This window comes from Varroa destructor, unplaced genomic scaffold, assembly GCF_002443255.2.
Source record: "Varroa destructor unplaced genomic scaffold, Vdes_3.0 BEIS01000004.1, whole genome shotgun sequence".
NCBI lineage: Eukaryota > Metazoa > Arthropoda > Arachnida > Mesostigmata > Varroidae > Varroa > Varroa destructor.
This window is the reverse complement of record NW_019211457.1, coordinates 11,914,926-11,932,685: the sequence shown is the minus strand read 5'-3', so window position 1 is coordinate 11,932,685 and position 17,760 is coordinate 11,914,926. Positions and strand designations below refer to the sequence as shown.

Below are 17,760 nucleotides of genomic sequence, written 5' to 3'. Positions count from 1 at the left end.
TCAGCTATGTGCTGTTATACCTCCTCTCTGCAACACGCCGACGTTCTTCGATTCAGACCCCGCAGTTCGGCACCACGTTGATAGTTGTTGCCACAAACTGTGTCTGGTTTGCGGATGCATGTACGCAAAGACGTCAGGCAAACCTATTTATTTAGCTGCCTACATTCGGCTGACTAACTTAATTGTTGGCTCTGTGAGAAGACGCGACTGAGTCCGGATTTTCGGGCTACGACAGTAACGACTGAGATAATCTGGAACAAGGAAAGACACGAGAAGAACTTTTCCGACGACGATAGCCATTTCACTAGAGATTGTCCACCATCGTATCAAAACGAAGTCCGTTGTCGAGCCATAAAATAGCAGAAAAAAGAAAGCAGAAAAAAACACACAGATCAACGTGTTATAGGGTCCTAAAATAGGGCGTGTGTAAACTTACGCTCAAAGGGTGGACAAAAAGTGCATCTACACATAACTGACCAAAAAGGACTACATCTGTAACGTGAACAAGGACAATTTTTCTTTGGTCTGAAAGGCACGAGTAGTGAGGCAGCTTTTGGATTCTTCTTTATTCGAGAGGTGAAGGTCTAATAAAAAGACTCGGAACGCTGTAGAGGTAAGTTCATGGAAGTTACTTGTTAAATCATAGCGTTCTAACTTATACTCTGTTGTTGACTTCTCTAGTGAATCGGAGCCTAAAATGGCACAAGACAATGGAAGCACTAACAGACTCCTATGTTTAACTGATTCAATGCTATATGCCATAAAATGAGCTACGTTCCTATTTAATACAAATATCGAAGCTATAAGACGCTGAGGTTAGTGTTTCTTAAGCTATTCGATAGTTTATACAGTACGAAAGAGCCCTTTACGTTGGGAATTTAAAAAAATCTAAGGGATCAAGTTAAGGGAAGGCTAAGGAATTAAGTTCCCGAGCCAATACGATCTGTAGGAAAAATAGACGCGATACTTTGGACAAACGTAAAACAGTTATAATACTATATTTTCGATAATTAGTTGCTGCTAGTTCACCTTAACTGTCATATCTAAAATATACCACGATGAAAGTGTAATAATATACATATTCTAAAAAAATGTTTGCACTGACGTATCAAAGGTTCGTGTTTGTGACGGAAGGGTCTCTAAACGAGAAAAAAGCGGCTCCACCAATGCGTTTCATTAATAGGGCATGTCATAATATCATTATCGGCCGGCAACAAGTATTATAGTATCGAGAGGAGGCCTTGAGACGTACCGTTCTCTTTGTTTCGTGGACGCTCTCTTTGTTTTGTAACGTGTGTCGTCCGTCAATCCCTAAAACAGTTCATACTGTTTACGAACTTGGACCTTGTCACATGTGTGAAGTTACAACAGCCAATCATTAATGCAAGATGTTGGCCTAGGAATCTCCTTAAGGGACGAAACTTTATTGTAGTTGAAAATAAGTAGCAGGTTCCTTGCCGTGCAAATACTGGCGCCGCAAAAGCTTCACTATTATAGCACATTCCATAATATAACTACTACTTTCCGTTTTTCAATGTTTTCACACACGATCGTTAAGTTGTCCCAGCAAATAATACCTAACAGAAAAACCTCAGAAAAAACAGAAATAATGTGTGTGACAATCTTTCAGCATTAGTTTTTGAACTATTGTGTGTACTAGTAGTACATAAAAATATCTCTAATCGAACTACTAATTGTATTGTTACTGGGCAGGATACATTTTCCTGCGGCGTATCTAGCTGCTAATTAATTCGAATAGAGGTGAAACGCTAGAAATTTTAAGACGCCACCTGATTATACACTTTTGATGACACAGTTTGCTCACCTTTTACCAATTGCGACACTTGTGGTCAAAAATAGAAGTTATTCTTTGTTGCTGACTTGTCAAACTGCAACAAAATACTCATTTATTGTTATTTCTAAGTACGTAGCCAGGGTTATGTCAGACTTCGGAAAACTAAGCAGAAAACGCTCAAATAACCCATTCACCCGGCGGCCCATTTATGATCAGTGGTTCGCCGCAGGCCGATCTACTTGAGGCAAAGGTTGGACATCTCAAGATAAACTATCACTCTCACTTTTTTTTTTACATCATCGCGTTTTTACTGTACGAGGTCACAGAAGGTCATGCCTCGAATTCATAGGTGCAGCACGAGCCCTATTTATTATGTCATTGAACCAAGTATATTCACCGCTGCTTCTGCTGCTGTCGTAACTGCAGCTACAGATGATGCAATAGCAATGTCAGCTGAGACAGCAACTCTATGTACGGTGCCACATTATAGGGTCATCGGGGAACTTAATACACAATAACAGTAACGAAAATTGCTCAAAGGCTTCTACCGCTTATGTCGTTTAAGTAAATATATCTAGCAGTACGACAGATATTTGGAGTAAAGTTAACAGTACATAAATACAATTCCCAAATGCGACATGAAGAGGGCTCGTTGTCTGGCGGTTCGAGTAGATAAAATATGTTCAGCGCAGGTGGTTTTTATTAGCTAGCAAATTTAACGGTTCAGTATATAGTAGCCTTATAATTCTTAAAGGTAACCCCGTAGCACTGAACACGAATAGTAACAGTTCGGAGCACAATTAAAAAACTAAGTTTTAATTCCGGCTACATGTCTGGCTGCGTACTTTTATCGTACGCTTGAGACGTACTGCATCGTATGCTTGGACTGACGCTTTATAAGGTACCTTCGAGTGCATAATCTTCGCTTCGTAGATAGAGCAACCTTCTTTGAAAAATCTTTCGATGAAATATGGCCCATTCAAGTTGAGTTGAGAAGTTATCAAACTCCTCCTTTATTGCGGTACGTTACACATTCTATACGACCAGGCGGAGAAACTTGTTGTTTTTTCTATTCTTTATATTTTTGTTGGCAGGTTTCGATGTTCTACAAATTTGTACCCAGGCACCTCTGTACCCGTTCGGTTGCTAAGTACACGCATTCATCACTGTGTCATCATCGCGGAGGCGTAGCCGAAAAAAGCAGTATGCACCATTTTATCATCTAAGACCCGAAACCTCATCCAAAGATATCAGTAATAAGAATCATTACCTTGCCATACTTGCTTAACTTCTTCACCCGTTGCGTTGAACATTTTTTCCTTTAATGCAACAAAGGCGATCCTAAACTTAAATTCGGCACAAAAAGATATGAAGCAACTCACGGCGCGCGCATTGTGTAAAACGTTCTTAAGAAATGTTGTACACAAACACGAAGTGACGATAGGCGTCGGTAGATCTAAAATTTTCTGTCTTTCGTTCATGAGTTTAGATTCCTGATCCCTTCCATATTATATTTATTTTGTTGAGCTATCTCGTATATTGATTCGCTAAAGATTCTCAGCATTGATACGGCAAGGAGAAAGTAATGTGAATGTGCTTATTTTTCCACATTTCGATATACCGTCGTTTTTATTGTCACTAAACTCATTATTGTACCTATCATTAGTCATTTTGAAATTCGTCAGTCCAGCTATCCTACAATATGTCCACACATATATATGAAACCTTTATGATCCGCAGAACGGAACATCCTGCCGGGTCTGTTTGCAGCTTAACACCATCTTGTCTATACAATTTAAACAGAACCGCCAATTGCAAAGGAAAACGCATACAGAGTTTCCTGTTAATGCCAACGGCAAACGGCTACTAGCAGACGACGTACCGGAGGCGAAACAAAGGGAGTAGGGCTCGTTTCTCTGCTCTCCCCGCCAACGTCGTTCGCCCAGTAGCAACAAAAACACGACCAGCAGTAGTAGCATTACAAGCAACAGCGGAAGCAGTAACATTTCTCAGTGATTCTGAATGCGTCATCTGAATGCCACGCCATCTGGCGTCACTATATAAACTCATGTGATGCTTGTGACCACTTTCACACGGTGCATACAGCTGCCACCGTCATCATCAACACTGCCGGTTCTCTGACGTCGAAGCAGCGGTAGCAAAGCGCGAGTCTCCCTGCTGGGCCTCTACTTTGCGGTACTGGTACTGGCATATAATAACCGGGTTTTTCGTTTTGCTAGCGACGTACTTCGTCGAAGACGGTGATGGTTAAAAGCAAATAAGTTCCCGCTTCGACGACGAGATACATTCTACTTCGATGATTAAAAGTACTCGTAGCGGCGGTATTCTTTCTGCGTTTTTTTCGATGAACGGCCGAGATCGCAAGAAACGTGGTATGACACCACCGGTGCAGCGTCAATACTGCGGCATAGTAACCGGTTTATAGCCAATGCTGCAATGTAATTGTTCAGTTTTCAAGCTGTTGCTGACGTCGACACAATGACACAGGACAAGACTACGCCTCACACAAAGTCAATATAGTCCAATTGCACACGAATAACTGAAGCACTCTGTTTTTGCTGAAAATTCCGTAATTTCATACGCAGCACACGTTCTAAGCAGACCGCAGAAGAACCAATAAGCAGTATTATCGATCAAAGCTATATACAGAATAGTAAGCTATGTACAGCAAGGATCTGAGAAGGAAAAAACGATAAAGGATGGATGAGCAAGGGGAAAGAGAAAAGCTGATTTAGGCTTTCTCAAGTGTGTACATCATGGATGTATTTAACATGTGCGCTTAATAGACCTTTAAAGAGCGCTGTTTCAAATTAGCACATACTTGTTACACTACATTTTATACCGAAAACATTATATATATATATAGTCTATACGGCGTGCGTATATGAGTGGCGCGTCTTTTATTGGCTAGCTTAAGTTGCATACTACAACGGTAGACGCCAAATGACAAATGAATGCCGAGAGGTTGCATTCCCGGGGGACCGTAAAGATACTTTTTAGTTCTAATGGCTACTAGCATTCTACTCTCTATCCATATCTATGATAGAAATATGGCTTTGGACAATATAGTGGTGTTAAAAAAAATTGCCATATTTCTAAAAAACAATTATTACGTACAAAATTGATGCGAAGTTACACTTTCTTTTGGCATGTCATCTTATAATTGTGGTGACTATGCCAAAAAATTTGTCTACGTGTTAGTGCAATAGGTAACGTCTTGGCGTGATAAAGTTAGAAATGTATGATGGTCTAAGTTGAAATCCGGGCGTAGACACATTTCGGTGCTGCAAGCGGCCAGCTGTCTTAAGTGATGTCTAACGGCGTGTGAATACAGGATGTAAAACACGGAAAAAAATAGAAGGAAAGATCTAATGGCTTACCCATCAGTCTCTGGTCGACTTATACGAAATGACACACAAGCTCAGATATTTCAAAGAGAAGTATTTGGTCTAAGATGCTAAACGACGTTCGAGAACTTATCACTACGTCTACTAGCCGGCCTTCATAATCCGCCCATCGCCAAAATCTGAAGATAATCTCAAACGATTGAGCCTATCGTCTGCCATGGCACCAGAACATTCGTCAAGACCCTTTTGCGACAGGCGTTATCTATGGACTATAATGATAAGCATATAATAATGCTAATAACGATAAGAACCAGTCGAAATGTAGATATGTTCAAAGAAGGTTGAATCTAATGCCACAGGGCAAAACATTGAGGCATATATCTTGGCTTGACAAACCAAACCCACAGATCTCGCCCTAACGGTATTTAAATAGTTTCATTCAAAGTTGTGCGTCTTGACTAATAGTTATATTCCTATTCCTGGCGCAAATGATGTTTGAGGGCCTAATTGCTCAACCTTCGTATAGTAAAAATGTTAGACAAAAAACATTAGGAATTTTGCTGAAACTGATAACTTTTTCGTTGGTTAGCTCTGTTTCGACAAATTTAAACTTTGATGTTTTTGGAAAGTATCTTGATTGTCGTTGTATGACGCTTTATATTATGGCAGCGCGGAAAGTTTTTGTTGCCACAGAAAAGCGGAAAAGCGGAGTGATCTTTGTTCACATATGAACTCAAGTGGCTCGTTTTGAATGCATTTTTTTTTTATCAAGACCTTTTGTTTGTGTCATTGTTCAGTCTGGTGAACGAAATCTTATATCTAAAGAATATCTTACCACCGTTTAAAAATAACGTAAGGGCTGTAAAACAAAATTTATAGATATTCTTTGTGGACACACTTTTTTTTAAGTTATAGCTCTATATGATAGATAATTTATATAGGTTATAAAGCTAAATTACAGATCTAATTTCCATAAACGTAGCAGATTGCCTATATTTTTGTCGTGATATAGATCGGTAGTGTTCTTTATAAAAAAGCTATGACAAGCATACACGCACAGACAACACAAAGTGTTGTCGATAAAAGAGGTGACAAATGCAACAAATTACATGCCCGATCATAAGGGGTACTCCTATTGGTATGTGTAAGTTTCAACGTATCTGCCTACAATGGCTTGTTTCGATAGGCAGACAATGACTACTTTAAAATATTCTCTCATACATAACTGATACTGCTGTTGTGTGATGGACGCCTATAACAGATGGAGCAACGTCAGAAGCACAAAAAACCAGCGGTAGAATCGTCAGCAAACCCTGGTCGAACAGATAATGATGTGTGAAGATATCTCGCAAAATTCATTATTGCAACGTGGACTACTACAGACTAGTCGCACCCTCGTGGAAGCCGCTGGCTAAACAGTCACGAATTTCATTTGCTTTTATAACGTTCCCCATTTACAGATATTGCATAATACTAATAATAATAACAACTTTTAAACGAGGAACACAAACGTAAACAATTGGCACATGTTGGACACTGCAAATGGGGAAGGCCAAAAAATTTCAAAAATTGCCGCCTTATTTATAGCCTTTCGAATGGGCCCGTTGCAACACAAATATTCACACAAATGCTCTAGCAGAAGACAAAAGTAGAGAAATTTACACAATACTTTCGAAGATAATAAAACCAATTTGAAATCAATGTTTTTGTTGAACATAAGCTACGTGAGAATGTCTCCATCTGGCATGCGTTTTGTGTAGAAAGACTATGGTCTGAGCTGGCGAGTGTCGCAGCCATGAATGAATCGAATTGAATCCAGTCGAGAGAGAAGTTAGAACGAAAATTCAGCGATGAGCAAATGTATCTTGCGTTATGTAAAGAAATTTACTAAGAGTCGTAGCAATACGCCAGTTGACTTGACCGTTGTATGGCCATCGTGCATAAATGAATAATATATTGAAGAAAAACAGTGGCCGTTTAATTATACCAGAATTATTGTATAATTTCCAAAAATCCTAAAACTGCCATAATAAATAGGATTAACATTGCTATCTCGATCTACATGTGCAAACCGAATCGTCCGGCCAACAACTTTTCATTTATCTGAGACGACAAACTCTATATATTATCTATGGATACCAAAACCTTTTTTCTACCTTCGAAATAGATTTTTGAGCTCTACGGCTGGCACCGCCGTTAGACAGTTACTTCAGAGACTGCTGCCTTCCAACATGGACCGAAATGTACCTATGCCAATATTGAACCTAGGCCACTACGTGCCCCTAAGGCAAGCACGTTACCCATTAAGCTGTCAGCCTTATCCTCTGCCTACTTACTACTTGCTCCAACTGCTCACAGCTAACAAACGAACGCAGCGACCTCACGTATAATCGCAGTATATCACACGCGACAACGTAGATCCGATTCTTATTTGAAGCACTTAGACAGTAATAATAATGATGTACATAATATTTTTCACAATGACAGGACAGGGATATTTTTGTTTGCCGTCTTCAATGAATAATTGCTCAAGATAATGAATAGTTTTGAGAATGTGAGAGCGCTTAGGCCATTGAGAAATTCCGACAACTATCCCCCTTCGAAAGAAGCGTAGGAGCGCATTGATCGTCAGCTGGGTATAGCTCATAGTAGTACAAATCTAAACAGCACAGGGCTTCAGAAGAGATAATATTAATGAATTACAAAAAAACACAGTATATGTAGAAAAAATGGTAGTCTGGTTGTGGCGATGAAAAGGAATGGCATTACAGTCGCAAGCGTATTGCAGGTTAACGAGGAAGCGTTTGTTTTTGGTCGTTTATTAATTACCAGACCGACGTCACAGCTTGCTAGAGACCAAAGAGGACCGTTATTTTAATAGAGCTATCGGCTAAAAAGCGATATTCCATTGTTTTCTATTCTATGCTATAAGTGAGTCGTTATATTTCGATCACGACACGCTGCCCGAGGAACGTCTTGTACACTTTTCTTTGCCTAACCTCCCAAGTTACACAATAATTAGTTACACACGTAATATAGTCTTATATTGAAGCTTCTATATCTGTATCAGTCGTGTAAAATTCCCTGATTCAGAGAAGCAGCGATACCATAGGACGACTAAATCATGTAATTTAGATTTCTGTCACAAAGGAACTGCTTCGTATTGAAAATTTCGACAAAGCATATTCTAAAGCTGCAACTACCGTTGGCGCGCAGACTAGCGTGTCTTTTTAGTAAGAAACGAACAACTTCTAAATAATGTTAAAAACCAGCCGAAGCGAAAGGCGAAGTTCCGTCATTGACGGAACACTGTCCCCTACAACCGATCGGCCCAGTCACGCCGTCGCTGTTTCACATCGCAATTCGCCGTAATCACCGATCGAAATTTGTCCTAAGCAGGCAACATATTCCGTCTAAGATCGGAGACACATTTCGCATGAGTCCCATACTTCGGTTGGCGTTTTTGGCACGCATCCGCCCCGCGTTAACATCGCCATCATCGACTCCGTGTACCACTCAGTCCCACTCGGCTCAACTTCAAAACACCCTATCCATCCACTCCCCATTCCTAAAATTCTCAGCGATGCCGCCCCGCTCTCCGTGTTCCTTTTGCATAGCTTCACGACGGCACCTCAGTTCCAAAATTATCGTTACTATCGCTACGGCGACTGACGGTCGAGTAAGTCTCCGTTTGGGCCCAAACGTTCTTCTATATGTTAATCTATATACAAATCTTGTTGACGCTTTCTTGCGAGAACATAGTCGGAGGTAGAGCGTTCCCGTTGTCTTATAATGGTTATTACACCAGCGGTAGCAACAATATATACATACATATATATGATATATATATATACATATAGTGATGTGATCATGCGATACGCTACCACCGCTGACGCGGTAGCAAGCCGATGTTATCCTCGTTATCAGCGGTCGTTCTTTGGCAATGCCTTTGGGTCGTTAGTTGTGCCGGTTTTACTCAATGAAATCGCCAAAGACCGTGAACGTCCAAAGACACTAATAACAACAGTTGGCTTCGTGCTTTCGTAGAACATAGCAGAGGCAGCAATAAAAGACAAGCAGGAAAACTGCAACCTACATTTCCACTTCTCTTTCGGCGGGGAGATCATCGCTTTTATGCCAAAAAAAGAAACGTCACCAAATCCATCATGGCTGGCGCGAAAACGGACGCTGGTGTTGTTACCAGAATGATCGCGACTCCTGCGGTATCGGCAGCAGCAGGGACGAATGTATCGAAAGCGAATATAATATCTTACTGTGCAGTAACCGCGGCTATGATGCATCCGGCTAAACTAACTTATAGGTCTTCAATGGTCTGTTGTCGTACACTGTGATCTGAATGACCCGTTTAGGCCGGTTCGAGAACGAACACAACATGCTCCAGTGTCGAAACAGAAACCAAATACACAAGCGTACGAATGATGCCTGCATCTTCTATCGAATTTTTTCCTGCGGGGATCATCTTCAAGTGGACTTTAGGATCATTAGAACATTCGGGCACCCGTAGCACCAGCAGACGAGTAATCGTTTTTCGAACCGAGCAATGCCACTATTACATGCTTTATTATTGTTTTAGGTTACACGCGAATGAACATCGTTATAATGTCGTTACTCGGCTGGGTCGCTAGTGAAAAGGACCCTAGCGAAAATGTAAAAGGAAGAATTGTACTGACGAACGATTCGCCCGCGCTATTGGAAACGGGCTACCTGCCCAATAGTTTATTCTGTAAATGCTTCCCTTATTGTCATTTTCATTGCAATAAGGGTTGCAGATAGTTCCTATATTGATTTAGGAAAATCGTAAAACCTAGAAAAGATCGAGATTGCTACGTCCTCTTTGCTGCTGGTAACCACCATGCAAGTTGTCGTACCTGGTGTTATTGATCTGAATAGGGTCAATATAACAGGCTGACCTCTATAAATATTATAAAAAAAATAATAGCGTGAACTTTATCTGCAAATGCGATGGGAGCATGTTGAGGAATCCGATCAGCTAAATGTTTCACCGATTGGTTTCGTCCTGACGTAAGCTACATGAAAATCTAGCTGTTTGATTTTGTGAGCTTCACCTAGTCTCAGGTCTCAAGCCTGTAGACGATGCGAAGTGTCGCACGCTTGTTGCACGGGTCGATCAGTCTATGCAATATAGTTGCGATTTTGCAATGAGAATTTGTTACTTGTGCCGTGGTCTAATTGGACGAGCAAGCGAATGAAAGTATCACTATTTGGGCATGGCAGATTCCTAATGTTACTGACGGGCAACCACCCTATGGACCTAAAGGAACCGTATCGCGCATGCATGGGTTTGTTGCCGTCTTCGTCTGACATAGTGCCCTTCGATTTTTTCTTATAGAGTTTTCCTTCCAAAAACATGAGTAACAATAGAACTGCAATTCTGAGTAAGAACATATATAAGGCATAATGGGCGTAAGTTCTACCGTTCGTACTATGGCAAAATGATATTGACATAACGTATACTCGATAGACTACGTAGGGGACAAATAAGCCAGAAAAATGGCAGATTTGCCCTTGTCGAGCGTACATTTTGTTTACCTTGCTCACTAGTGAACTGCCAACGTGCCCAACACACGATATTAGTTTGGACAGAGTAGCCTAATTCACTTATATTTATAATACTGCACATATATCAAACTCGAGAGCTTGTAGAACTTAGGCTGCCCCATTATATATCTCTGCCAAAGCTAACTTAGCAAAAATAGTAGTGTTCGCTTTTACGTAGGGCGGAGCTTTCGACATATATGATGCAAAGTCATTCGGTGCCGCCTCGACCAGTTCACAATAATAATAATGATGACGCTAGTTGACGTACGTTTTTATCCGCTAGTGTTTTTGGTTATCCCAATTACTAAACCATAAAAAACTCGTTTGGTGTTTGTTCAATGGTGTGTTAACAGATGATGAAGGCGAGGGCGACCAGCGCCATGTTGGTGACAGCCATAGCCGTCGATGCGTTGGTGACAATTGCTTTGTTCGTCAGTGCTGTCGGCGTCAACGGAGCGTTAGATACATCGATGACGGGGCCTCGGCGAATTGAACGAGAAAATCGGCTCAAAAGTGACAGCCGACAAGGACGTACCTTGAATTCAGGTGAACTCAGTGGCATTATGGACTGGGAATACGGCGGTTGGCGGCCTCTTCAAACACCAAAGGGATTCTATCGACGGATTGCAAGAAATCTCTTCCGCGATGACGAAGGCAAAGGACCAAATGAGGTAAAAAGGAAAGAACCGAAACTGAAAGCGGAAAAGTTTTATTTTGATAGACGTTTAACCCAAGATGCATACATAAAGTTAGAAGAAAAACAAATAAAGCGAGACTTACAATGAAATATTAAAATTATAATTATAATTAAAATTTAAATTATAATTATTATAATAAAACCTAATACTACTAAACAAACGTTGATCCCTATTCTACTTTATGCTTCTAGCTGTGAATTATATCCAGATTTTTCTGGCTCATATAAAAGCGGTCAGTATACACATAGCTTACAGTCTACATATAAGAACATAAAGCTCTTATATAAAGCTTTATATATGTGTATATATATAAATTGGCAGAATTTCCAGTTGTTCCCAAAGGGGTTTTTGCGCATCCTCCGTGACGCCGCAGATCACTGAAAATATATGTGTCTTGTTCCCTTCGTCAACGCCGTATAGCTTGTCGGTAATTCGGGATATGAAGGAATCATAAAGAATGATCGGTATCATTCAAGAGATCCTGTCCCGCTCATACTTCGATCATGTGTTACTATTATCTGTTCAATCGGTTTTGATCATTGGCCTGTGGCAACAACGACATCCGATGTATGTATATATTGAGCTATCTGAGTTCGTATCTGTGTGTCTCGTGATGCTCTGTTGATATATAAGTGCGTCTGTGTGTCGTTCTTGCACTTGGCAACGCAGCCATTACCCGCGACCACTTCGATGACCACCGTCGCCGCTGATAGTGTAAAAACTAGATTCGTTCGACTGCATCTTGGGTTCCTTCTTCCAGTTTGCTATAGCCGACAAGTTGAGCAACAGTAATCACCAGTCAGCAACTCCATTCATATACATTCACTAGCAATTGAAATCAGCCGTAGGTAGCAGGCAAGAAGCGCTACTACGTTGAGCGCCGTTCTATCGAAACGAAGCGTTGTTGAGGTGAAGACTTATGGTGATGCCCGTAGGCTTCGTATGCGTCCGTCTGCGTGCGCACGTGCTTGCGTTCATTTACCCGGACTCGGCAAAACAGGAAATCAATATGACGTTCTCATCAACGACTGCCACGAAGGGGTTCGCCCGTCGCTTCCACGCAGACATTAGTACGTGTGTCATGGCTAGAATACTAATAGTAACACAAAGACAACTGTCGGAAACACAATGCAGATGTCACCGCCACCGCCATTTCATTCTCAGCATTTTCGGGCACTTCCGTTCAAGATACAAGTATCGAATGTGTTTACGCAAATTTTTTGTTGTTACTTTTTCTTCCTTACCGTTGGTATAATGTTCTCGCATCTGCAATAATCGCTCGGTGTATGCGTGTATGTGTGCCACCATATCTGCCGCAGTGATGCATTTTGGTACCGGTATAATTAAAGGGTGTTGTGGAAACTGAACATTAAATACTGGACAAAAAGGACGCCGCGTAGGGCACATGCACGGTAGCATCATCATTATACGCTTTGACCGCCATCATCGCTATTATAACAACAACAACTACTACGATTGCTATTGCTTTCGCTGTAGGAGAGCTCGTATTCGTTTCTCGTCGATCCTTTAGTTCTACTTGGATATGACCGCGACTCTACACATATAGATATACATGTGTGTACGTATGGCTTGTTCGGTTAATATACTTGCCGCTATAGCCCCCGGCGTCGATGAGCAATCAGACAAGTATAAAGAACGATATGCATTATGTATAAAACGTCCCAGTACAGACCGTGCGAGCCGGCTTCGCAGCTGGCCTTTTTCTAGAAGCTATATCGGGGTCTAGCATCAGGCCTCGATACTGTAACACAGTTTGTCGTAGGGCATATAGGTCAGAAGTATTGTTCGTCGCAGTTGAATCGAACGGGTGATGGCAGTGCAACGATTCAGGATTTAGCCACAGACGCATCATGGCAGTTGATACAACAGTCGCCGAGCTATCAGCTGAACGCCACTCGAGAGATGGGCCCAGAATTTACTTTAATGGCAAATGCGTTCCTTGTCATAATATATATGTAGGCATGGGACAGGCTTCGGTTCTTTATTCTTCGTTTTATGTTTTATTTTTTACTAGCTTCAAGTCGATCTTCAGACCTTTGTCCAATGGCGCTGTTGTTTACTACTCAACGACAACGCCTACTGAAGATTGGCGAACGTGCGATAATCGTTCGTATTTAGTATGTAAATATAGTTTCGACGTATTTACCCTACGGCAGATAACAATACACAATCAACAATATGCCATGCGAATCGTTTGAACCGGGATTCTGTCAAACAGATGGATATTCTATGCAAACTGACGCAAGCCAATGATTTTTTTTTTAATCATTTTTTAACGTCTTCATTCATGAATTCTTTGTACGTTTGAGGTTAATATAAACAGATATACACGCCGCACAAACTCCGGTGCTGTTTTACCGACACAAAGTTATCGTAATTAAATATTACTGCCGCTTGAGCTTTACTTGTGCCATAGGCTTTTAAGGAAACTTAGCATTGGCTCTTCCGAATTCGAGCAGCTAGTCTTTGGAGCAGTAAATAAATATAATTATACGCAACGGTACAGCTATAGAGAATCCTATAGGTTTATTAGCCTTATGAATGTTTTTCATTACCCTTCTCAAAGAGCTCAGTGGCGCTGTGATGTCCTGAATACTTACGACTGTTTCTTGATAACCATAAAAACCTTTCAAATACCTATTACTTTTTTTTTTATAGTTGGACAACGCGGGAGACTTGGAAGTGGCTTCTTCGAATAAAGTGTCATCATTCCATTTTCTCGGACTCGAGGATTTCCTTAGGAGTGAACCCGGATGCTGGGACTGTGGATTTCAGCCGTTAATATTCCTCCATGGGAGAGGTGAGTATCTCAATCGTTTGACACATTCGGACATCTCAATCGTTTCTTTTAAATTATTTGCTGTTAATTTTTTTTGGTCGATTTTCGGCCTTTAATAGCTCGTAGGCTCCAGTTTATTTTTAGTTTCTATACAATAATAACGGATAATTTGGTGTTCCGATCTGGTGTCTTTGTAATGACGCAGCGGCACCAGTAATTGGTTTGCGCCTAAGTAAACTGAAGGACCCCAACTCGAATGGAGTGGATTCAAAGTGGGTCTCGGGATGATGCATGTTAGCCTGTTAAACTGGATTCGAAATCGGACATAGACACGCTTCGGTATTGAAGACCAGTTTTCTAAAGCAAAGCTCAACACTTACTGTACTAGACGTAAAATTCAAAACGTTTGTTTAAATGTGTCACCCTATGTAACTATTTAGCTGTTGAAGCAAACATAGAATCGGCTCAAAAGATTTAATTTGAATTTTTATTAGTTTGCGTTAATGAAGGGGCAAAAGTCATAAGAATAAATCGAGGATCTCTCGTACTTTACTCGCTGTTGATATTGTTAGACGATACGTGATTACGAGTATTTTAGGTAGATGGAGAGCATATATTCCAGAATTTTGTATATTTGCAGAAATATGTCTTGCTTAGATTGAAATTTCAGGTTTGTATCTCCTCGATTTTAATATGAGGTCCATTGATATATTTAGGGCCTCGAAAAATCCGGTCAACATCATTGCACGCTGGGTTCGAAAATCCCCAAACATTGGATACTCATCGCGAAGTGAATATTGATATCCGTGATTCTGTCAAAAAAAAACTTCGTAAAAAAAAGATTGGTGCCTCCTTAAGACGGTCAAAGCGCAGTTTGAGCAGCACCGGTAATGCGATTCCAACAGAAACTGCTGTCAGCAATTATATGACTGGCAAGCTTATTGAAAGTGAGCCTTCCAAAGAACAGGAGTATATTAAAAGCGAAGCTCTTGATGAAGCAAAAGGTGACAGAATTACGCCAAGTGACGAGGAGCCTCACTACCTCAGTGCCAAAAGCATTTTCTCATTAGCAAAGGGCATTGCGGAAGCACTGACCATCAGAGAACGGCAGGAACAAACTAAGGCGCTGCGTACCACGACCGAGGCATCAAGTGCCACAGAAGTGACAAGCGGTGCGAAACTCGAAAACCAAAAGGCTCACTTCTTTAGCCCCAAAACTATCTTTGATAGTGGAAAGGATTTAACGGAAGCACTTGCTAAGGAACTGCTAGGTCCAAACAAACCCGAAAATGCTTCAACTATAGGAAGGAAAAAAACAAAGAGCGATAAAGAGGATAATTTTTTAAATTCGAAAATCGCTATTAAAGAAGCCAAAGATATCCATCAAGCCCTTGCTACTGAAAGGTCTCAGGGTCAAGCCAGCAATAATACTGAAATAGATCCTGACGAGCCGCACTTTCTCAGCCCTAAATCGATACTCTCCCTCAAAGAACAAATAACTAAAATTTTAGTAACGAATTTCCCAGGTAAAGATACACTTGCGGAAAAAGTGGGGTCACAAGCAAACAGCCAAATTCCATCGGCTACCGATGGTTCTTCATCTGCCAAGGTTGAAGCCACAATCGAACAGCCTGTAGAGATAAAAGCAATGATACCCCATGACGCACATTTTCCTAGCCCTCGGTTATCATATGGAATTCTTAAGGGATTTGGGGAGCTGGCTGTTAAAGCAGCACGATGGGAAGCGAAATCTAGCTCATCCAATGAGCCGAAGTCTCGAGTACGCCGACAGATTTGGAATCCCTTTCGCAGGCGACCTAGTCCTGCAAAGCCGAGCATCGGAGGGCCATTTGGGTTTGTGAACCAAAATGTTCCCTACGAGGCCCAAGGCTCCATAAACAGCTTTTCATTCGCACAAAATCTCCCGCAGTCATCAACGTTTCAGAACAACGACTTCCAGGGCATTCAGTCGTTCGTTCCAACTCCTCCCATTACGAATTTTGAAAAAGTCAGCGGTCCTCTTGATAGCCAATATCCAGGCACACCCTCAATTGGGCAGCATGTTATCCCTGGCGGCGCTGAATTTAGTTCCGGTAATAATCAGTTTGCGCAAGAGCCGGTTGTGAGTGGCCCGCCACCAACGAGACCTGTTAAGCGACCCGAGCAGGTACAACCCGTTGCTCCGAGCTCATCAATAGGTTCAGGATTACCACCACCGCATGTCATTGACAGTCTTCTAACCGAACTCAAGACAACCGGTCGGATACCGCCCAACCTGTCACCAGAGACTGCTCTTCTTCTAGCCGATATCCTGTCAGGCCGTAAGCAACATATTAGCGACGACAATAACCGTGTCCCTCACTTCAATTCGTCGCCAATGGCACCCGCGATCGATGTTCCCCATGGTCCATTTGTTCCAGAAGTTCCGCCACCGCAGACCCAAGTAAAGCCTCCAACGTACCACCGTGACCCAATGCCCGCGCCCAACTTTCACCAAAGTGCACAAGCATCACCACCAGTCACTTTTGGAGCTCTTCCCTCGCCTCCAAAGAGGCATCAAGGCACCGTCAGAGATAAGGTATGTACTGCCAAAGAGTTTGCTGAGCTACTAACGCAACTTTTACGTACCTTGGAATCTAAAAAACACAATAATAATTTTCTCTGTTTACACAAAAACTACAATCCACTAAGATGTGTTATATAACTGACTGAATAACCTTGACATAGTAATAAACATATTTAACAATATCCCCTTAACCCTGTACGAAAAGAACAACAGACTGCTAACAAGATGCTAGCATTAGTATATGCTTTTGCATTGCCTTAAATATAGATTTCTTTCCGTCACGTAACCTTGTTCCTCGTAAACTTTATTACTTACTTTGAATTCTTGGTGAGTGAGAATGACGGTGATCTTTTCAAATAACACGGTATGTTCTATCATTGTCGTATTTATTACGATTGAAAGTGTGATTGCGTCTGCCATCTTATAACCATCTTGCATGCTTAGGTGGTTCCTTCAACAACAAGTGGTGAGGTGTTATACCACCAGGACCGTGCACCAGTAACCGAACACGTGACCCCAATAGCTAGTGCCTCCCATGGACATGGGGGAGTCCATTTGAACGCCGAAGGGTTCCAGAGGCCACACAGTGTCACGAGGCTGCGGACACGCAAAAGGAATAAGGTAGGATAGTTTGATCTGTAGAAATGTCAATTGTCCAATGGTTACGCCCATTTCTGTAAATCAAAAACAACAGCTTGACTCAGATTCGCTTGTGAGCATTCAGCGGTAGGGTAATTTTGCTCGAGTAACTATTAAATAGGGAACTGCTAATAAGCAAACACTCGCGTTTCGTATTTGTATCATTATATTTTTTGAGAGTCAATCAGTTCCTTCAAAGTCTCTTTGTTTTATCTGGCGTTTACTGCACTAATCGATACCGTATAGAAAGCTTTGAAAAGGTAGGTTTTATCCTTAGGAAGAAAAAAGAAAAAAAAAGTAGAATTACGATTGCT

General features: G+C 41.4%; 2 protein-coding genes across 8 annotated transcripts in view; one reads left to right on the top strand and one right to left on the bottom strand.

The window, feature by feature from the left end:
* The window catches only part of LOC111250140 (osmotic avoidance abnormal protein 3-like), a 43,470-nt gene extending 37,160 nt beyond the window's left edge, over positions 1 to 6,310 (bottom strand). For 2 of the 5 annotated variants that reach the window (XM_086986215.1, XM_086986221.1), the window contains exon 1: positions 3,678 to 6,310. In XM_086986215.1, the coding sequence (XP_086842341.1) occupies positions 3,678 to 3,865 (188 nt within the window). In that variant the 5' untranslated portion in view covers positions 3,866 to 6,310. The remainder of the gene's footprint in view (positions 1 to 3,677) is intronic. The other 3 variants (XM_086986214.1, XM_086986218.1, XM_086986216.1) reach the window with 2 other exon arrangements.
* LOC111249064 (uncharacterized) overlaps positions 304 to 17,760 on the top strand; it is a 24,801-nt gene continuing 7,344 nt past the window's right edge. Inside the window, exons 1-5 of one of the 3 annotated variants that reach the window (XM_022802385.2) lie at positions 304 to 613; positions 11,097 to 11,414; positions 14,121 to 14,262; positions 14,958 to 16,819; positions 17,252 to 17,428. In XM_022802385.2, coding sequence (XP_022658120.1) covers positions 11,097 to 11,414; positions 14,121 to 14,262; positions 14,958 to 16,819; positions 17,252 to 17,428 — 2,499 coding nt within the window. In that variant the 5' untranslated portion in view covers positions 304 to 613. Of the gene's footprint in view, positions 614 to 11,096; positions 11,415 to 12,561; positions 13,021 to 13,068; positions 13,580 to 14,120; positions 14,263 to 14,957; positions 16,820 to 17,251; positions 17,429 to 17,760 lie in introns of those variants that run through there. The other 2 variants (XM_086986213.1, XM_086986212.1) reach the window with 2 other exon arrangements.